This window comes from Chenopodium quinoa, unplaced genomic scaffold (assembly GCF_001683475.1).
Source record: "Chenopodium quinoa cultivar QQ74 unplaced genomic scaffold, ASM168347v1, whole genome shotgun sequence".
NCBI lineage: Eukaryota > Viridiplantae > Streptophyta > Magnoliopsida > Caryophyllales > Amaranthaceae > Chenopodium > Chenopodium quinoa.
The window spans coordinates 761,799-784,703 of NW_018744830.1; the positions used below are offsets into that span (position 1 = coordinate 761,799).

The 22,905-nt window shown below is 36.7% G+C and overlaps 2 protein-coding genes across 2 annotated transcripts; one reads left to right on the top strand and one right to left on the bottom strand.

Annotated features, from left to right (window-relative positions):
* The first annotated feature begins 5,058 nt into the window (after window positions 1-5,058).
* On the top strand, window positions 5,059-10,347 carry LOC110704326 (peptidyl-prolyl cis-trans isomerase FKBP16-4, chloroplastic-like). Its single transcript, XM_021882114.1, is given in 10 exon segments — window positions 5,059-5,246; window positions 5,249-5,402; window positions 6,559-6,614; window positions 6,709-6,764; window positions 7,087-7,144; window positions 7,934-8,008; window positions 8,642-8,731; window positions 9,002-9,079; window positions 9,837-9,877; window positions 9,977-10,347. Coding segments are annotated over 10 exon segments (696 nt in total). The 5' UTR covers window positions 5,059-5,186; the 3' UTR covers window positions 10,005-10,347.
* A 1,119-nt stretch (window positions 10,348-11,466) lies between these two features.
* LOC110704327 (cactin-like) lies at window positions 11,467-22,271 on the bottom strand. The gene is made up of 8 exons (XM_021882115.1): window positions 21,430-22,271; window positions 18,319-18,414; window positions 13,116-13,400; window positions 12,889-13,021; window positions 12,665-12,807; window positions 12,395-12,568; window positions 12,048-12,314; window positions 11,467-11,941 (listed from the first exon to the last, which is right to left on the bottom strand). The coding sequence occupies exons 1-8, from the start codon at window positions 22,201-22,203 to the stop codon at window positions 11,822-11,824; spliced, it is 1,992 nt and encodes a 663-aa protein (XP_021737807.1). The 5' UTR covers window positions 22,204-22,271; the 3' UTR covers window positions 11,467-11,821.
* Window positions 22,272-22,905: the final 634 nt, after the last annotated feature.

The following is a 22,905-nucleotide window of genomic DNA, read 5'->3' on the forward strand; positions in this document are numbered from 1 at the left end:
GCTGTAGCCTCGCATTGGCCTAGCCATGCGAGTGCTAGGCTAGGCAAGGGCACCAACCGCATGTATGCTAGCGTGGTGGGCATTGCACCCAGCCACACGTATAGCCGTAGCCTTGCGTATGCATGCTATGCGTGCTTGCTAGCATGCTAGGGCCTAGCGCCAAGCTCTTCCCAACCTCACACCAAGCAGCGTACTCGCACAGCACACGCATTGCAGCAGCATGCTGTGTGTGCATGTATGTAGTTGTGCGTGCTTGCTAGCGAGCAACACCAAGCAGCAGCACGCACCAAGCAGCAGCTTTGCATGCGCTGGCTGGTTGTGTGCTGGCTTGCTACGCATGTGCTGCGTGCTGGCTGGCTGGGTTACCCAGCCTTGATTCTAGGCGCCAGCTGGCAGCCTTGGCAGCCAAGGCAGGCTGCCAGCCAGCCAAGTGGCGTGGTCAGCATTGGTCAATTGTGGGGACTGATTCTTGGTGTTTGGCTTGGGGAGCAAGGTGCTTTGGTCCCCCCTTTGGTGGTCCTCACCAACCCTATTCCTCCATGTGACACTTGGAGCTTGTTGATTGCTTTGCATTTTAATTTGTTTTTGCTTAAAATAAATCGGTGAAAAAATGCAATTCTCCCATATTGATGGGAGAAGGGGAGATCAAGGCTCCCTTCCCTATAAATACCCAAGTTTTGGGTTTAGGAAAAACCACTTGAGTTGAACTCAATAAGGCATCTCCTTATAGGTGAGAAAACCTTTAAGTTCATAATACTCCAATCTTTTCTTGGTCTAGCCCCGACTAACCTTCAGGGTAGAGGCCGTTCGGGTTGGGTCTCGAGGGTGGATTCCGTCGGAGGCTCTCGTGCTTGCGGAGCTAAATCTTTGAAGTCCGAGCTCCATAGGAGAAAAGCACGCGTCGAGGGTAAGAATGTCATTTCCCTTTCTCTTCCTTTTGTTGTTTAATTATGTGATTGCATGCTTAGTTGCTTTAATTAGTGGGCGGGTCTTGGGCGGGTTTTTTTTTCGCGTAGTGTTGGACGCTATGAAACCCAACAAGGTTACGTGGTTTTACCACGATATATTGGAGTTACGGAAAATTTTAACCGTTAAAGAGTGACGCAAGAGTGATTATAAATATGTGTAGTCACTTCATTCAAATTTTCCTTCTCCATTAAGCCAAGTTCATTTCTCTCTCTTGCTTTCTCTCTCTAAAATCAGCTGTCAAAGTTTGTCTTTCTTAAAATACTCAAAACAATTAAAGTTACTCTCCATTAAAATAATCAAAATGGCAGAAGAATTAATTCATGAAGAAATATCACACAATGATGAAGAACTACAGAATGGTGATCAAGGAGAGCAAGGCCAAGCACAGAATGAAGCAATAGTACCATGGCCAGGGAACGTACCAAAGAATAGCGTCGAGTATTTGATGAAGGAGTATGGCTCTTTGAAGAATCCTGGTATTTGCCCAAACCACACTTGGCTGTTAACAGGCATTCTAGGTGGATCCAGAATTACAGAAAAAGGAAGAGGGGAGTTCTCAACAGAAGAATTAACAAAAGATGAGAAGAAAGGCCAACAATTTTAATAGACCCTACAAGCCCTGTCATCTCCAATGCTTTCACCGTGGACTCGAATGCTGATATTCTTAGGAATCACATCTTACCTAAGCTTGTGGAAGATGATGATGATAAGGCAAATGTTTCGTTGGTATGCAAGGGATGGGCACGAGAAGTAAGGGTCATCCACCCTCCTACATGTGATAGATTGCTTATGAAAAGGTTGATCACCCATTGCGGTACACATTATAATGTCAAGGTAACTAGAGGACTAAATGGGATAACCCATGTTCTCAAATATTAATGTGCATGTGAATGCTGGGATGACTCAATCGCTCGTCGCAACACAGTGGATTGGAGCCTAATGAGTCATGTTGATGACTGGGATTTCGAAGCTTATCTAAAGGATCCTTAAATGAAAAGGGCACTGGCGATGATCCAAGACAATCCTAGGTACTAGAGGCTACTCAATAAGTATATCATTGTATATATTTAGCCTTAGTCCTTAAAAGAGCATACACAATTCAAAACTATTAAGTTTTGAAATGCTCTTCTTTTGTAAAGTTCTAATTTTATATATCTGAAGTAATGTTTAATGCCTTGTGTCTAACTTGCAAAATTAAACATACGCAATACTTCTCATTATTATGCAAAAAGGTCATAATTTAATTAGTTTAAAACGCCATCAACCACCCAAATTAGGGGGGCATTTTTTACACCCAAAAATCGGATTTTTGACTTTTTATTGACTTTTCTTGACTTTGATCAAGCGAATTGGGTCTTAGAGTCAGTAGAAGGCTTTCGTGATGAACTGGTAGAGATATAATGAGAATTAGGCTAATATCATCCAAAGGCCCAATATTAAAAACCGGTTTGGAGGCAAAGTGGGTAATTTAATTTAAGAGAGTTCGCGCCAATAAGCATAACCGCACAACAGTTATGGGAGTCATCCATAACCGCTCCAATTTGCCTATAAATAGAAGCGTGTAGATCAAAGGAAGGACATCAGCAAATCAATCAACAACAAGCATTTCATTTCTTTTAAGCTTTCTTCTTAGCTTTCGTAGTTTCCCTTGGCTTAGTAGCCAAGCGATATTTTAGTTTTCTCTTAACATGTATTGAAGATCATTCGTCTTTTCCAATTGTATGATCATGGAGGTAACCTCTACTACGACTTATACGATTGTAGACCTGACATTATCCTTTAATTAATGGAATGCATTTGTATCTTTTGTCAAATGTTTATCTACTCTTTTCTTTAAACAATTCATCTAACTTGTTTTACTTTCTTTGGGAAAGGTTCTTCATTGTTTGTGTTGTTACGTTAGCAAGGTTATCAATCTTTGAAACCGGAAACTCGAGGGACAGCCCCCCTAATACCTTTAAACAAGATAGAGTATTTAACTTGTTGGCAAAGAACAATATTTTCCTTAACATAAATAAAATCAATTAACTTAGTTTTTAGGTATCACGTTGCATATATTATTTGGTAATGAAATTGTGAAAAAGGAAGTGCTAGTAGAGGCCACAGTAAGGCTAGGATTGCAATTCTCAAAAGAACGCTTTCCTAGTACTCTCGCTCCCGAACTCATTTCTTGTTTAGTAGACCAATTTGGGCATGGGTAAACTTATGATTCATGCTAATTATCCCTCGAACTCTACTTGGGAGAAAGGTGTGAACGAGGTTTATGGGTTTTCTTAAAACTCATTGACGACTCTCTATTGGTTTCTTATAAAAAAAAAATTATTGCTTAGCTCATTTCTAATTCAAGGTCTCCCAAACAGTCAAGAATTCAAATCCTATTGCACCCTAAAAAAGTGTAAAGTCCTAGGCTTTTAAAAGGCCAAGGGCATAGAGGAAATGGGATCCCCAACGACGGGCCACCCTCCTCATAGTCTGTATATTAAGCATATGTTTAAAAAGAAAGATAGTAATTAAAACTTTGATTTGAAATGGTAATAAATCTAATAATTTCCAAGGTTAGTTTGCTAGATATCAAGTGACACATTTTAAAGTATATAGAGTTAATGCAGATGTAGATCGACATATTATAACTACCATAAATTGTATGAAGTACGTGTTTAATGAAATTTCATGCAAATATCGCTTTCACATGTTACTAGTTTCTTCTTGTCAAAGGATTAACTCGATCAAAAGTTAAACTTATAGTTAGAGTTCCAACATTCTCAAGATTAATTTTATAATCTCTCATACCCTCTCATAGAGTACTTTGAGCTTGTAGTGTAGAGACAGCATGGATTTCCTCATATTCACCGCTAAATTATCCAATTTAAATGAAATGGGTGGAGGTTAAGTAGTTTTAATTAAGCTTAGTGCAATTCGGTCCTATAATAAAGGATCCCACCAAGTATCATAACCTTGCAAGTGCTCTACAGTACCTCTCATACTCACCGTGATATTGCATACGATGTACAACAAGTACGTTTGTTTATGAATTATCCTAGGGAGCCACATTTGCAGCATATATTGTGTTATGTTTGAGGTTCCATTGATCATGAGTTATATGTATATCAAGCCATCAAGGTAACTTACGTATATTGTGTCACTAATTTTGTCTCCAAGGCTTGCGAGCTTCATATTATCTTACTTGATATTTGTTATCCTCTTCTTCAAGCCACTCTTGTTTATTGTGATAATAGCAATACAATTTAATTATCCAGCTATATAGGCAACACCAACACACAAAGCATGTCAATATTCAATTTGTTTCGTAAAAAAGCTGCATTACATCTACATGTTTCTTCTCGATAGATATATTTACAAAAAATCTCTCTCATAATTATTTTTTGGTTTTAAGATTCAATCTTAACATATGATCTCCTCTCACTACAACGCAAGGGTATGATAGGAAACATTCCCGCATCTTTTCCTTTTAGATTTAGGGTAATTTTATATTTTAAATGTAATTATCATCATATTTTGACGAGTATATTATAACCTTAAAAATATTGATCAATAATTACGCTGCAAAAGAAGAGTGTCAAAATTTCACACTTCTCACTTACAGGCTTACAACCAATAAATATACTTCCTCTTTTTCTATCTCTCTCATACTCGTATTAAATACATCCTCTTTTTTCTTTCTTTCAATCTCTCTCATCTCTAAGAACGGGTTAGAATCCGTATTTTCACAAATGATGCGTCTAAAAAAACCAGATGAAGTATAATAAAATACTTGAGGGCTGTTTGGTTGAACTTTTTGGAATAGGTTGGAATGGATTTAGAATTCATTTCATGGTTTTATTTGTTTGGTTGGGCTATTTAAGTATGGAATCTCATAGACGGGGGATTCTAACTCCACCTCATTCCCTTATAATCTCATACCTACCTCTCCCTAAGGATTTATAATCCATACTAGCACTCAAAAATGAGAATTCATTCCATGATTAAAACAAACAATTTTAAATAGGTATGGAATATAGAATCCATACCACCCCAAATATCAAAATTCATACCATTCCATTCCTCAGTAAACCAAACGATCCCTAACACGATAAAAATAAAACATTCCTTGCTTAACATGTGGACCATAATTTGAGTAATTACTCTGTCCATCATCACAGCAAAGCCCCCCATTTTGTAATCCTGGATAATTCCCGACTGCAACTTCAACTGAATCCATGGAACTCACCCTTTTCTCTCACCACCATTCCCAATTTCTATACAAATCCCCCTCTTTTCAACTTCTAGTAGGAATTCTTTACCAAATACTAGAAATATAAAACTATTTCATTGCAGCTGTTCTTCATCATCATCAAATGATACTGCTAAACAAACAACATCATCTTTGGCTATTGAGGGAAGAAGGGCATTCATCAGTTGTTTTTTCATAGCAGGTTTGTTCATATATTTCTGAATTCTCCCTTTTTATAATTTTTAATTTCATAAATTTGCTTTTCATTTTTGTGTTAAATTTTGCTGGGGTTACTTTGATATAATGCTCGTTGATACTTCTTTGTAATATAGTGATTTGGGTGGTTAATTTTTTTCAATCTTTCATCCGCAGTGTAGTAAAAGCTCTGAAATTTTGTTATAAGAAGTAAAAATCTATGAAATTTTGTTATGAAATGGACATTTTTCATTTAAGCAATTGACGTTTTAATTTGTTAACACCCAATTACATATGGGTGATTAAGTTTGTTTTGTATTTCTGTGGTTAGTCCTTTTATTTATTTGCTCTCATTGCTTATACATATTTGGTAGATAATAATAAATGGTGGTATTAGAGATTATGTAGCTTGTCTGACTGAAACCATGAATTGGAATATCATGAGCACTTCCAACAATTATATCTTTAATTTTACTCACATTAAAGTAACATGTGAGAGTACCTGCATTTGAGGTCATAAGAGATATTGCGGCGGTATCTTTATACCAATTGTCATCAGGAGGGTTGAGAGAATTAATGTGCATAGCCTGTTCAATATTATGTGGTTGATGGAGGTGCTGTCACGCTGCCTGCAAGATGAGCTTGCTGGGATCGTGTCCTAACAGGACTAGCCGTTGCTGTTTTGGAAGGTGTGGCTACCACACTGTAGTGGGGTATGGCAAGGTGGTTTACAAATAAATGTGTTTTACTTGGATACCCCGGAGATTCAGTGATATAATTGGGGGAATCTAATTAGAGAAATAGGAATTAGGAAGTTGCGGTAATGAAATAAAGTATATGTATGTTGTAGGAAGTTGTTTAGAATGAATTAATGCATGTAGCTATCTTCTTTAATCTATTTTCTATGTTAAATGACAAATAGCAGACATGAAACAGAATCTAAAGAGGATTGTTACAACCGTGTACTAACTTGAGATATTGTTTTACTAGACTTCTTTTCTTCAATGTTTAAGTCTAATATTATAAGACCCTGCATATCATCTTTGTGCATTTTTTGTATATGGCTTGCATCCATGATAGATGTTTGATAGTCCTTTTGTACTATGTTGGCTAATCTTTGTTATTTAGGATGTTCCCCCGACTAAATTTTTCTTACGTTACAGCTGCTGGGTTGTGTATCACTGATCTGGCTGGGGCTGTCAGCACAAGTAGAAGAGCTGTAAGATTTCTGTATGCTTCACAAATTTTATTTTTACTAGTGCATCTCGCTGCCACAGTATATAAGATTTTTTTTTTCCCTTCCTTTTTTACAGCTTAGAGGAGCAAAAATACCTGAGAGCGAATTTACAGCCCTTCCTAATGGTCTAAAGTTAGTGAATCCACTTAAAATCTCTTTATTGTTATATCTTTCTCCCTACCTTGCAACTCTATTGTGGACGAATTTTATGTTGTGTCACTATGTATAGATTTTGGGTTATAGAAATATAATGCAAATTCTCTAAGCTTGACTTAGTGAATTAGTAAGATTTTTTTTCTCTGTCGTAGACGAAATCTCTATGTTGATAAAGGCTTTGATAGCTAAATACTTAGATTGACATGTATTGAGATGCTTATCCTGTTCTGTATCCGTAGTATTAGTTCACTCTTTTTTTCTTGCTGATTCGCTCAATTTTTAAAGATACATTTTGTAGGTATTATGATTTGAAAGTTGGAGGTGGGCCAGAAGCTGTAAAGGGATCTCGTGTAGCAGTACGGTTGTGACTCAATTTAATTATATGCCGTTATGGTTATATAAGCATGATACATGTTTAATTTTGTATATTGACTTGGTTATGCTTAGAAAAGTTCTACTGTCATATCTTAAGCAAATTCATACTACTTATATCATAGAAAATTCACTTTTGTGTTAACTTTTCCTGAATTATTATATTCTACAAACTTCTCATTAGTTGCATTTGGTATGTTAAATATGTTTCCATTTTCTCAATGCCTATCATTTTTTAAAGGGTATAAAAAAGAATGGTGTATAAAAGGGTATAAATAGTTTATGACCAATATATATGAACAATAAATGAGTTGTTATATATGCACTATTTTGTTCAGTCTCTATAGGACCAACAAAAGCATAAGGACTTATATTATCTAGAACTAGGGCATAGTTCTAATTCTAATTCATCATCCACTAGCACTTAATTATCTATGTAAACATCGTGTGTCTATTGTCTAGTTGCTTTTGCTAAGGTAACTATGATCCTTAAAATGGACGCGCTGTGAGCTTAGATAATATTGAAGATTAATGCTTTTGACTCTTGATTTTGACAATAGTATCAAATATTATAATGTATAAGCTACGGATTTGGCTTTGGCGATGCATCATGATGATGATTATCCCTCCCAAATTGTGTTACCCGTGTTTGCAACCCTTTTGGGTGTTGTATTTGCAAATTCTTTGAGCCTTTCTCATGTTGCTTTCTGTTATTTACAGAAAATGCAGTAATATGTCATATCCTTCAGCGTGATCATATGAAACTTTTGTAGGTGCATTATGTTGCTAAGTGGAAGGGCATCACTTTTATGACTAGTAGGCAAGGGATGGGAGTTGGTGGCGGCACGGTAAGATCTAAAGTTGCTGAGTACATGTAATTCTCTTTAGAAGATACAGTTAAAATCAAGTAATGGATGGCTAACATGCTCATCCCTCTTATATGCACTACTTTTTGTATATATGATTTTTCCTTGACTAAATGACCTTCCTAGTGGCTTTCACTTTCCTTTCATTGAATTTTTAGCATCTGGTGCCTTGTTTCTACTGTAAATTATTCCTATTATTTGATTGGAAGTTTGTGGTCTCAAATTATAATCTATTCCTTATAAACCTATCTAGAAAGACCTAGCCAAGTGATGAAACTAGTTGAAAGGTCGAAGCCAAATGAATTACAATCACACTCTCAGTTTTTGCTCTTTTGTAGATAACATAAGGATCTGGTATTTGACAGCTCTGTACATGACTTAACAGTGGTTTGTTATGCTTCATGCAACTGCAATCCTGATATATCATGTTTCTCTTAAGAGTTGTTCTTGTGCCTTAAAAGTTGTAATTCTTTTCTTGAGCTCATTATTTATGCATATGCTTAAATGTTATAGTATTTCTTCAAATGCTTAAAAAAATGTTTCTAATAATTTATCAAGATCTCAACTCTGTTCTTTCCTTTTTGGGTTAAAATGAACCTTTTTTCATGCTTGCAGCCTTACGGTTTTGATGTTGGCCAGTCAGAAAAAGGCAATGTTCTTAAGGGGCTAGATCTTGGTGTTGAAGGAATGAAAGTGGGTGGCCAGGTGAGACCATTTTTTATATACTTGTCTGCCATCGATTCATGCCAAAAAGAGACGGGAAAACCTTCACAGTTGATTCTTCTGCTGAAATTCTGATTGAAGTGGAGCTTAATTTGCTTTTTGAAATGCATTCACTGCTATATAAAATCTTGATTGATAGAAATGATTCTTAGATGATTTTGCAGATTTTTATGGATTAATTAATCTCCCTTCTGCCAAGTGTTATTATATCCAATTCTCCCCTGCTAATTTTGGAGCTCATGCGAAATGCAGCGATTGTTGATAGTTCCTCCTGAACTAGCATATGGAAGCAGAGGAGTCCAAGAAATCCCTCCAAATGCAACAATAGAGGTATGATATACTCTGGCATCTAAAAGTTATAACTTCTGAATATAGGTAAGAACTAAGAAGCAATATATGGCGCTGATTTGACTTTGTTGTATGTGAAACATATTCTTTTATGAGATGTAAATTAAGGGTTTTATGTATTGAATTTAATGCATCAGGATTCAGGGCTATGATTGATAAACTAATGTAACAAACAATTTAGGATTTGAAAACAGCTTATGTCCTTAAAACCTTCTCTATCTGTACACCCCAATTTTGTATAAATGTCAGATTCCACATTGGCACATTCTGTTCGTTGATAACCTGACTAATTTGAGTATCGGCCAACTGAATTGTTTCAGAATCTTGCTAATCTTCTACTTTTAAGCTGGACTTATTATGCAGCTAAAATATTTTTTTCTGAAGAATTAAATGAACTCTGAATTATAAAAAGTCCTTGACACTACCTTCAACATGTTCAGCCTCCCGGTGAGCTTAATAATCAATTTAGGTAATGAATCCAACCAGAAAAATTTAAAAATTATTGTCCATATTTGTATTCCTTCTATCTCTTTTTAGGTTCAAAGGATGATTAGTGGCAAAACAACCCACCGGCAATCTTAAATTACAGTTTCTTCACTTTCATGTGCTTCTTAGCTTCCCTTTATACTCGTGCTCCTTTTATTTCAAGATAATTTTCTGATGTTTAGTACTAAATTCTTTTTCCCTTGCATTACAATTGGAACCATTGTTCATCACACTCTTTTGAAAATATGTGCAGCTGGATGTGGAACTTTTGTCCATCAAGCAAAGTCCTTTTGGGTACACCATCGTCTTATGGGACTCTTGTTGAACCATTTACTTTGATTCTTAATATTAGTAGATTCATAATTGGTTTTGTTTTTATTTTTGTAACTGTAGGTCTCCAGTTAAGCTTGTGGAAGGATGAAGTGATCCTATTCTATGATGGCCTGATGGCAAAAGATAATTTTGCAAAATTCACTATTATGGATAAAGTTACTTCCCAATATATAAGAATTGATATTCTTATTATTATACATCAACTGTAGCTTCTTTACTATCCTGTATCTAAGGTCAAAATCATACTGTATAATCTTGTTCTACTTCCTCTTGTTGGGTGTTTCATCTCTTTCAGACTACACAATTGTAAGTAACGCTTTGATCTTAATGTGTGCTTCTCCAGTTCTGCAAGTGTTACATAAGTACTTGCAGACTGCAACTGAATCTAAGGTATCTTGATTTCGTGGACTGTCAACTGACAGATATGGAAATTAGGGAACTTAACCATTAATCCTCAACTAAACACCTAAACTATAATGAGACACCACTGTTTACCTATGGTCATCTGTGTACACGTACATAATTACAATTCATCTTTTTTTTCAACATCTTCGTTCTTTCTAAGCCTTGAAAACTTTTGAGGTAGTAGTGTGCTACCGAGATCAAATCTCATCTTGATCTCCCGTAATGACTACAAACAAAAATAAATACTTTGTATATACCTATATTTGTAAGGTCTTGTGTTCTTGCTTGATTATCAGAATGACTAGGATCACTTTTGAATTACTTTGATCACCTATTTTTATTATTTCTTCTACTTTCGTGGACAAAATGCTGGTTGATCTCCTTAAAGTAATATTTTAGTAATAAGCTTTGAAAAATTCGAAATGCATAAATATACAATCAACGGAATCAAACTGTAAATGTATATGTACTGGTCTTCTCAGTTTATGAATAGTAATTCCCCTTTCATGCCTAAATTTTAACGTTTGCTTTGATACACCACCCAGTCTCGCACTCTTACTCTGATGACAGACATAATCGATGTAAGTGTAAAAAACCTCCTGTTTCTGTAACCTCATGAGAGACACCTAACAACTCACTCGGTCAGTCGGTCATGATTTAGTTATCACACAAATATTGTAATTTTGAACTAGTAATGTAACTTCTTCTCCCTCCGTCATTATTCCTGATTGTAATATCACGGGAATGAGAGGAGGGAGTGTGTAGGACATAAAAATCAGAACAAGTACAATAAAGTGGTGAAATGCCAGGAAAAAAATAATGAAGGGGCACAAAGCCACAATAATGAAAGTTGAAGGTATTTTGAGATATTCAACGAGAAAAGAAAAGATGAGGGCAACTTAGTTATTTCATAGTGTCTCTAAAAAAAGGAAAGATATGAAATAGGAACCACATGGTCCAAATCTAAGATCGCCTGAAAAGGAAAATAGGATCTATATTTTGATCGGAGGGAGTAAAATTCGCGTACAGATTACTAAATCTAGTGAACCAGAAAAAAGAAAACAAAAAAAGAGAAAAAAAAACCCTGTTTTAAAAAGGCTCTACAATCAGACATTCAGAAATTCAGTCATAAAGATGGTCTTAACTTTCTGCATATATCCTTTAATTTCTCTTTTTCATTTATACAGTTTTTGTGAAAGCTGAAGAAGTTTCAAGGGAAGTCAAAACCTGATGAAATAGCAGCACCTTAAAGCTTCTAAGAAATCACTATCACTTGAACAATTGACAGGAAAAGAAAACTGTTTGGTGTAAAAAAGGACAGTCAGTGAGCGGCGTATACTGGTACAACAGTAAGAACACCTTTGTCACAGTTCCTAAACAAAACTTGTTAATATGATATTTACATTTCTTCGAACAATTGCATCTTTGAACATTACTTGTATCAAAATTGGGCAGATCAAGCTGTGAACTTCCACATGCACTTGCAGAGTGGAGATATCTTCACCTACGATAACGATATCGCTTGAAGTTGAAATACACATGTAATATGCCTCTCTCAAAGGTACATTTGTACCCCTTTTTATGGGAATACTCCCACTCTTTATTCACAATCCTGAAGGCCTGCAAAAGTAGATAATATTTTAGGAAACAAATTCTGGTAGCAGACATTAAGAAGTATTTCCAAGTTATGAGAAAAGAAAGAAAACACAGAAATCCAGATACATACGATGTCCTCATAAGGAGGGCCGGCATGAAACCTAATAATACAGGTCTCACTGCTGTCCCCATCTTTCTCAATAAAATATGTGGGTGCCTTAGTTTTATCAACAAGATCTGGGTAGAAAATGTTGAATTTGTATCCTTGGACAATCTTTGGTGGAGGGTTATCATGGTCGTAATGTGTCTGGTTATACTTGTTCCATTCATAACCGGTATGAACACGGTTGAAATACTTTGGCTTTCTCGGGCGATATTTGTCATGCCACCAGTACACCTGCAACGACACCCATTTGAGTTTCTTACTCAAGGAAACTTAAGTTACAATACGTAAAGTAAGAGGATACACGTAAATACCTGTGAATCTAGATTAATTTCAGCACCAGAACCAAATACCACATCACCATCCTCCACGGCTCCCATAAGTTTCCTTGCCCTGACCTCAAGGTCATCCTCTGGCTGAGCACGTGGTTTTGAGGCCATAGCTTCCTTCAGCCTTTGTTCCTCTGTAACCGCCAAACGCTTCTTTTCCTGTTAATGCAGCAAAACTAGTGTAAGTACAAATTAAGGCAAAGGCATAAATAAGATAGCATAAAGATTATTAAACCATAGGATCAGTCAATTTACCAGCATAACCCTATCCTCATCAGGATCAATGGCCTCTTCAGTGTCTTCACCATGTAAGAGCTGTGGAGAAAAGGACCCATCCTCTGCTTCTGACTCCTGAGCTTCCTCACGAATGATGGGTTCTGGAGAAAATGCTCGTACATCTACACATACTATATATTTCAGATAACTGTGCTTGAAGAAATGATCTAAAATTATTACCATACTTAGCAAGTGATGCATACCTTCAACTTCTTCCTCAATTTCCTCCTCTTCTATCTTTTCCTCCTCGGATTTCAGGTTTTCATCCTGAAGAGGCCGTTCAAGGCGGTGCAAATGTTTCCTAAGCAGCTTGGCATGGATTTCTTTAAGACAAGCCTGCACATTAATGGCAATCAATTTCTACTGTTCACCAATTTCAAAAACAAACCTAAAACTTAATACCAAGTGCCAGACAACCTAGCATACATACCTTTGCCTTGTAAATGTGAAGCCGTTTAACCACAGCTTCCCAATACTCAACCACCTTGGCTTTTCCAGAGCGCATTTCTGACTCAATTTGTGCTTGTAGTTCTAACAACTCTTTGTAGCTCTTGCCTTCCAAAAAATTTCGAACATCTGTTTCTATACTTGAATGCATGCCTCTTTCCTCCGCAAGTAACTCAGCAGGAGGTTGCTCCCCACGCACTCTAGCTCGGTCAATTGCATCCTTTCTCCTAGCTTCACCCAATTCCCACTCACAAACCACCATCAAAGCCTGTCAAATTATACAGCCAAAAGAGTTAAGTATGCCTCAGTAATCCAAACATTAATATCGCTTGACCTATTAAGAATAGCAATCAAGAAAACTCCTTCATATCCCTTCCACACTAGTGCTCTATTTCCCACAAGTGACTAGCAAAGCTCTATATAGTAAGCACAATGATAGGATGAGCAAATTAGACAGCCAATCCAAGAATCAAGCCAAAATAAGACAAAAGCTATGAGTGAGGGTACACCATAGGTACCTCATAACATGTTAACTGTCAAGGGTCCACAAATCCAACAAGTAGATTAGGCGCATAGAGTGAAACTGAAACACTCAAAAGGCCAATGAAGTAATGTCAAGCACTGACATAGGATCTTAAAATGAGGTTATGGGCTGGTTTTCACAATATCCACCAACAAATTGAGATGGAGATAGTTAGGAGAGAAGATCTAGAAACCCCACTCATGTCATTATTGGCACTTTCATAATTAATTGCATCTTCTTCTTTTCGGCCCTTTATTAATGACATTATTGTAAACAATGCATCTTTTATAACGGCTAAAAGTCTCATGAAAGGTGGTCTGAGAAAAAGAAAGAAAGTAGGATAATAAATCTACACATCTCTCATTTGATCCTTCAAATCACACCAAAAGAATTAATCTTTTGGCTATACACTTGTTTTAGAAATTAATACAAAGATTAGATATGAAAGATGGAAATTAATATGTGCATCACTCTTTTTAGGTAGGTAATTTGGCGGGCATGAGTTTTGTCACTTGATAGGTAAGAGTTTCAAACTTCAGTTCATCATCAAATGAAGGGATGAAGGGAGGCATTGCAGTATACATATATATACAACATCTCTATCAATTCAACCAACTAATCAAAGAGATTAACTGCCCTCTAATTCTCGCACACTATCTCCTCTCCACTCTCCCCATGGCAGCAAAACTCAATTCCAAAAACAACTCCCTCTCTAACCTTAACCATCATCCCAGCCATCCACCAGCCACCCACCAGCAACACTCCCTCTCTCCACCTGAACAGCCACACCAACCACCAACACCACTCCCTCACCCACCTAAACCACCGGCCAACCATCAATACCACCCATCCCCTTTTCCACAACCTAATTTTCCTTTATCCACTATAATAGCTCACAGCATGTTGTCACAAATACAAGACGATTGAGAAGAGAGAACACAAAATTCTGAGCACTGAATTACAGCCATAGTTTGCTCTTTCCTTCTCTCCAAATCTTCTTTTTCTAATCTGCCGATGAAAAGGACAGTATTGGTGGCTGCATGAGGTGATGATGTGGGATGGTGGTGGTGGCTGCGGAGGGTTTATCGCACTTCTCTTTCTTGATCTTTCTCTCTTATGCTCTCTTTTCTCTATTTATAATTGGGAAGAATGATGATGGTGATGAGGGGAAGGAGATGAATTGGTCATTTGGTTGAGGTAATGGAGAAAAGAAAGGGAGGAAGATTAACTGGTTGTGTAGTAGTGGATGGTTGTACTGTCAAGTGTTGACTGTCAATGGGGTAGGTGGGATGGTGGTGGTTGGTTGTTTTGTCAGCACTGAAGGGTAAGATTAGAGAGGTAGGAAGGAAAATTAATTCTTCCTCCTTAATATGTTGTGTGTAATAGACTGGGATTACTGCTAACTTACGTAAATAACAGTAAAATAGAAAGAAAAGATTGATTCTTTGATTAAACTAGATAATCTGATTTTTGGTTAATTGATTTAATAAGAAGAATTAACAAAGATGGAAGCTTGAAGATTGATTGACAATGGCACAAGGGTTACAAATAATAGGGTTGATAGCTTTAGGATATTACTCTCAAAATAGTTTGAGGCTATCACTGTCTAACAATGGCTTTAGGCCATAACTCTCTAAGGTTTCCCAATACAAATTTCTATGATTCTAGACTTAGCTTTTGTCTCATGTGCACAAGTGACATCTCTTTGTTCATTGCATACTTTCTCTTATGTACCACAGTTAATGAATACTGTCAAGTGCAATTACGAGATATATCATGAATCAATATTATGGAGATAATAAGTTTATCCTTTTGGGTCGTCATTGTCTATTGCTAGACATGATAAATGATCTTTGGGCTAGTCAAATAGCCCAAAACCCAATAGAAAGGATCCTATGAGATCACACATAAGGGTAATGGAAACAAAGCATGAAGCCCATTAATGGGCCTCATGAGGTGATGACAAGCCACATAGAGTTTAAGGTTAAAGTAGTTTGGGTTGGATTAGGAATTTGGGCTTCACATGGACTCTAATTATATATGAGATATATAATTAGAGGCCTTGCCTAGGTTAAGCATACAAGTCACAATTAACCTAAGCAGTAAATTGTGCAGTAAGGAACCAAACTCTCTCATCCCCTCTCTCACACGCCTCTCTCTCTCTCTTTCTCTCTCTACCCTAGTCCGTACGGTACAGACCATCGGCACAAGGTGGTTGCGGTTGCACAGTGGTGATGGTGGTGGTTCGTGGCTTGTTTGTTTCCTCTCCTCTCCATAGAAGGTAGATCGAAGTGTTTGTTCTCCACTAATGCTAGAGGTTCAATTCTAACCCATGGACTAAGTAGAGGAATCACGTTTGGGTTTCTTATTCTCCTAATTGTTCTTGCTCGATCACTCGTGAAATCACGCTTCAAAGGTATAATTATGTGTTTCTTTATGTGTTGTGCATAGATCCTGTTTTAGATGCTTATGAATATGATTCATGCAATTCCGCTTAGAGTATCTATTTCCTTACATATACCCCTCCCCTAAGTTGGTTCATTGCATTGTGTTTCAATTTCTAGCCCTGAAAATGCAAAAATGACTACTCAAAATGATAAAAATACTCAAATATCATAAATCCCTCTTACCTCAGTAATTTATGGCTTCGTAATTATGGCTTAGAAAGCTAATATATCAAGGGATCAATAACCCATAGAAACATTACCCAAATATTTACAGCACATAATGTTGCTTTACCTTGCATCTTAAAGACTACTGAAATCGAGAGTCTGAGAAACTAGGCTATTATGATATGTGAATTAGTTCACTGACTGTCTTATTTCTTCGGCAAACTATAGGGCAAAGGTCATACTTGTCAATGGTCTCATGGACAACAGAAATTATGGATAAAGATGCTTTAAAACAGTAATGATGTCAAAGGTTAGATTAGAGAAAAATATTACAGTGTCTTTTAAATAGCCGACAACTCTAAGGGGCTTTAAATTAAGAACGATGTCAAAGGTTAGATTAAAGAAAAATATTACAATGTCTTTTAAATAGCTGACAACTCCAAGGGGCTATTTGATAGAGGAGTTTTTCAAGAAAAGGAAATGGAATAACAATAAAATGCCCTGATTCCCTTAGTGCTTGTCTGGTTCATTGTTTTCTATTCTCTTTGTATTGTACCTTCTGCACACCGAAACACACATATTTGCCTCAACACCTTGCAGCCAGATTAAAATTCCCCAACCTTGGCAACCAAAAAAACTTTAGAGTCATTACCAAAAAAACAAAATCCACCCCCAAGAAACCTAAACTATAACTACCAACTTGCCATTCTGACCATTGTCCTTGGTCATTGACACCACCTACATCAAACCTAGCCTCGCCATCTTCTTCACTAATTTTCAACTACCACATTATTGACTTGAAGTTTTAAGCAGAAAAAGAAGGAATCAAAGATACTGACCACTAGCCATAAGCCCTATCAGTCCACCACATTAGGAGTCTGAGAAAATAAACCAGAGAAAAAACTGCAACTTACCGAATTCGAAAACCATTATATTAAAGTGAGATTGTGAGAAATTCTAAGAAAGCATGATCATGGACTAAATGATGATTGATTCAAGCATCAAAACTTCAGAAACAAACCTTTGATGACCGAATTTGACCACCAAATGACCAATTTGCTATAAAAACTAAATAGGCACAAACAAGAGAGGGTTGAGAAGAGTGACGAGTGACATTGGATGTTAACAGGGAAGGGAAGTGTTGTATGGAAGGTGGAAGAGGGAAGGATAAAAAGTTTGTTCTGCTGGGTTTTAACTTGCTGGTGGACATATATGGGAGAAGGGAACAAAGTGGGTTTCATTTCCTTGAACAACAAAAGAATAAGAAGTGAATACCTTTCATTTCCCAATCAAAACCAAACAAAATAATGTAATTTACCATTTCCTCTCCTTTACCCAGGTTTTCCTTTCTTAATTCCTTTCCCTAATGTGAACCAAACAACCCCTATATCATTAGCAAAATATGAATATAATCATGTGCACCTTACATGAAGGACATGTAACCCAGCATAAATATAAAGTTCCCTTCCAAAGTTCCAAGCCTGTAATTTGCAGGCACTTCATCTTCAAACATATGTGTCTCAAATATTTGCTCAGCTTGACTACAGAAGCCACTAAGCAAAGCAACAGTGATAACTTTTGCCAATCAGAGATTGCTTAATCCATTTTGAATATGTCTAAATCCTCAAGAAATGCATTTAAACCAACTGATGAACAGTGAAAGTGTGCGATGCAAAAACAATGAGAGATGCACAGATTAGATAATAAAGCAATACCCCCATCACGGTAAAAACAAATAAATAAATAAATAAATAAAATAAAATTTGGGCCCAATGCCTTATAGGCCTATAGCTGTTTCTATGCAATAAATATCCTTTGCCTCTTCTACAAGAAAACGGGGTGGGCATTCAATTTCACAGCTCCATCCAGAAAATAGAATAAAAGGCGATGCAACTTCTGTGAGGCTTACTTTTTAAAGTTTTAAATTGACAGCTTCAATGCAAACAATAATATAGAATTATTGAGATTGCCTTGTAAAACGATACTAATTATCAGAATACAGAATTAGCAAATTTTATAGGCATATGTAAGACAGAGTAGAGCAAAAATACCTCCCAATATTCCACATGAGTTGGTGTTTCCCTGTCTAGGCCAAGATGCAATTTTATATCATCGTGTAGCTCCTCAATTTCTTTAACAGTTAAGCCCTGTATAAGATTTGGCACACACAAAACACCATAAGAAACACTTTCATACACACCAACTTTTCATGAATACATACAATGTTATAAAGCTTGCCTGATCCACCAAAAGTAATAAGGTGAAGCAAACAATCACGGACAATTGTCACAAAAAGAAAAGCAGAGACAATCCAAAAAGTCAACCTCAAAGCTAAATAGCTAATAAAAATATCTTCTATATAGTGTGATATTAGACATCATAGCATTATCTATAATCACTAACAGGGTTACCTAATACTCCCCTCCCCCTGCGTACTCCGTATTAATACTTTCGTTCCAATACTCAATGCTTTTCTGTATTAATACTCCCTAATCAGCGTATTTGCCGTATTATGCTTTTCCAATGCACAAAGATAGTATTTGATGAGGAGTGATGGAGAGTAAGAAATAGATCAACAAGGGAGACGTTTGTTCATTTGTCTCCATTACTCCAAGCAAACACCGTAGAGGCTTTTATTTTATTTTTTATTTTTTATTTTTTTTTGGGGGGGAAGGGGGGGTTAATCTTGCTTTCCTGTTTCAGTTTGTTTCTTTTGCAGGGTTACCTAATACTCCCCTCTCCTCCATGAACTCTTGATTTAAGTCTTTTATACCAAATCTCCCAATTTTTCATAAAAAGACCTTTATATTTATTCCGCCTGGTGTTAGTGTTACGTATTAGGTAGCTTGATCACTAAACTAGCGTAGCCAACACAATTTCAAATAACAACAAATCATAGTAATTAATCTCCTTGCAAGGTATTGCTCTTCCTTAAAATACATCATGATATCATCAAATTTGCTCAAACTTTTTGTGTCAAAGAAGAAAGAGTTGCAAAAAAAAATGGTACAGGATAGAGCTTTTCATTTTAGATTAACTAAGCCTTGTAAAACAAACTATATTGAAAGATGAAAACTTTTCTCATAATACAGCTTTTCAGATCTTGGGCGATGGGATAGATGGCTGATGGGTGTTTATGGAAAGACTACTAGTCAAACATAGCCCCTTTTATTATGTTAGCCTGTAACAAGGATAAAATTAACTATCCCTGTATCTACATTCATAAATCATGGATCTTGGAATTTTCTTTGTTCAGACCTATTCTTTGCCGCATAGCATCAATTTCTTGCATATCAACACTATACCTTCTGAGAGAAGATTAGCCTGTTTGTTCCCTAAACTATGGAAACCGAAGAGGCTTAGAAAGTTAGAAGCATATGAGTATCTATGGATTGATGACTCGTCTAGCCCTGGACCCCTGGTTCACCTTTCCCTAAATTTAATTGGCTTTGGCAAAATCCTCTCTTCCCAAAAATTAAAACTTTCACCTGGCTAGGCCATTCCAGCAAACCTTCACCTATAGAAGAGGTTTCTCAAATCCTCAAATAGTTGCCCTTTTGCCCACACAGCCCGAATTCCACCCTCCACAAATTTAGAGACTGCCTAGGAAGCTTACCACTCGATGAATGGCTCCTCAGCAGTCATTGGTCATTCCAAAGGAAATCCCATTCTCTTACCTCTAGGTTCAAATCCCACACCTGGGCCTTTTCTGAATTCTTTTCTATTCAAACTACGCTGATGCCTAACCAGATCAAGCTATATTACCCCTATTGGACCCCAACCGAATAGGAAAGAATTAAAATCAATTTCAATGCATCTTTTGTTTCTGTATCTCTATCTGAGGTATTGACAGGATTGTGCAAGGACAGGAACCATGAAGAAAATTGGTTTGTAAGTTCTCATTTCTCAATTCAAATCAGATGTAATTAAGTGCCATAACTAGCTTTACAAGCAGCTATCAATTGGAGTAGAGACAGATGGAGAAACACAACAACAGCCTCAGATTGTATCATCCAAAACAATACTAATATGATTAGTTGGTTGCAAAGATTGTCCAAAGTATAATATGTGAATCTGATAGAAAATTTTGATAATGACAAGAATTTTAAAAAAACTGATCATCAATTTCAAAACTGGCAATATTTAACCAAAAGTAGATGTCTTACAACTTGCAGAGCATTATTATAATAACATGATACTGCAGCAGATTTCAACAATATACAAAACAGAAAAATTCAGAGCAAATTTACTTCATGCATACTTCGCACTTGCAGACACAATTTTAAAAACAAGTTCAAATCAATTGTATCTCTAATAATGTCTTATATTATCCTGTAGCTCAGGAAACAAATACAAATCTGCCAGAATAGTCTACCCATCACCCCCAAACATCCCTAAAAATATAACAATAAGATGACCAGATATGAGAGTTGAGAATTCTACAACAAAAGATATTAACCAACAAATTTTCAATTCGCCAAAACCGTCAACTTAATAATAACTAAAAGTCAATTGATAGGGTCATTTTCTTAGGAATGTCCCTAAATATGCTTGATGAGTATCAGTCAAACAAGGGAATACTTTTGCTAAGGGGGTAAACTTAGGATCCGTGGATGTTGATGTTTATACATGAAAGATTTATGGTTCAAACAGCAAATTTAGTGCAATTGCTCACTGTACTACATCATTGCAAACCCTGTAGGACTATTGTTTGATAGAAAATAGCTAAAAGTGTAGGGAGGGAAAAAAATACTCTGTATTTCCATTTTCCTACGTATCCTTTATAAAGAGGTGAGAAACAGTTTTCCATAGACTAGAAATAGTTTCTACGCTTGGCTCTCGTAACAAACGAATGCCACATTTTCCTCTCTATCCTCAACCTTCCAATTTCTATCCATCCTCACAATCAAGGACCAAAACAATCAAAAGATGATCTTCAAATACATTTTCCGTCCAACCAAACAGAGCCTAAAGATGCTAATTACACAAGTTTCTATACCTTTCTACAGAACCCACCCTAGCTATGATGGCAATACAAATATTACAACACATAATCAACTAAACTAAACTTGAGTTATTGCATTACACAATTCGAAATTATAATATATACTTCAATAGCAATCAACAAAAAAATTCATCAAACTAAAACAAAGAATAGTTACCTTGAAAACCATATAAGGCTCATCCAATTCCACATCGAATTCATCCGATTCATCAAGATACTTAGTAAGAACATCAATCGGCTTCGTTCTCCCCTCGCGCAATCGAATCCTAGACCTAACTTTACTCTGATCAAAATGAAACTCTTCCTCTTTCTTCTCAAAATCATCAGCTTCAGCTCTAGACCTTTCTCTCTGCAACAAAAGCATCTCCTCTTCTCGTTGCGCCTTCTCCAACGCTCTCTCTTCTCTCCTCTTCTTCACCTTTTCGATCTCCGTCATTCGCTCCTTCTGCCGCTTCTTCTCCGCTCTCACAGTGAACTCATCCAACGGCACTCCTTCACCAACATCTCTCTCAATCTTCTTCCTCCAAACAAATTTCTCGTTCAAGTTCGCATCGCCGAAAGGATTCGACTCGTTGGAGTAGCCTGACACGGTCTGAGTCTTGAGCTTCTTCGCTACTCTCATGGCCTTCTTCTGCGCCTTCTTCGCGAGGTACTCCTTTATCTCTTCCTCCGAAACCTTTTTCTTCCTCTTCCTCCGGTCGCCGGAATCTTGGGAGGATTCCGGCGAGGAGTCTCGTTTTCGGCGGCGGCTGTTGCTTCGCCGGCGGTGTCTGCTGCGGTCGCGGGAGGAGTCCGAGTCATATTCGGATTCGGAATGTGACTCGGCCGATTCGGAATCGGAATCGGAAACGGAATCGTCGCGTTTTCTTCTACGAGAGGAAGATGGTTTGTCTCTTCTGCCTCTGCTCTTGCTTCTCTCGTGTTTCGCCATTATTAGGGCTTTGGGTGAAAGACTAAAAGGATAGAAAATATATCGGGGCTTTGAGTCGAGTGCAAATAGCACATAGTTTTATTTTATTTATGATATGATGCGTACAGGAGGGGTAATTAGTAAATGCACTTAATTTTTGTGATTTTTTATTGTTAAAATGGTATTTTTTTAATAGTGGTATTTTTAATGTATTATTATATTTACAGTGGTATTTTTAGTGTACTATTATACATGTATTTATCCTAATAGAATATAAGTTATTTTAATAGTACTATTAATAGCCATTATACGTCATAGTGATACAATATTTGAACCGCTAGGGAAAAAAAAATTCACCACTCTTTTGTCTTATAGCGGCTATTTACTTGCCATGTAAATAGCAGCTATGCGCCGTTACTTAACCCTTTGAGTCGATATAACCTAGGAGTCTAGGACGGGGCTAAAGAGGCACTCAATTTTCGTTAACTTAGTTTTACGAGGTTGTCCTAATTAATTTCATTTATCACGGAGTAAAACCGCTATTTGAGGAAACAGTTTTGAACAAAACCGCTATTTGAGGTAGTGGTTTTGCCTCAGGATAAACCCGTCACAAAACCGCTATTTGAGGTAGTGGTTTTGCCTCATGATAAACCCGTCAAAAAAAAAAAAAAGTAGGTAGCGGTTTTACCGCTTTTCACCGCAAAAATTACACTTTTTGTCCCC

Excerpts from the sequence above, each read along its gene's own strand:
- LOC110704327 (XM_021882115.1), bottom strand. The coding sequence starts at position 22,203 with ATGGCGAAACACGAGAGAAGCAAGAGCAGAGGCAGAAGAGACAAACCA. Across the intron at positions 13,022-13,115 it reads TTCACATTTACAAGGCAAAG|GCTTGTCTTAAAGAAATCCA; the intron begins GTATGTATGCTA and ends ATTAATGTGCAG. Across the intron at positions 11,942-12,047 it reads GCCCTCCTTATGAGGACATC|GCCTTCAGGATTGTGAATAA; the intron begins GTATGTATCTGG and ends CTACTTTTGCAG.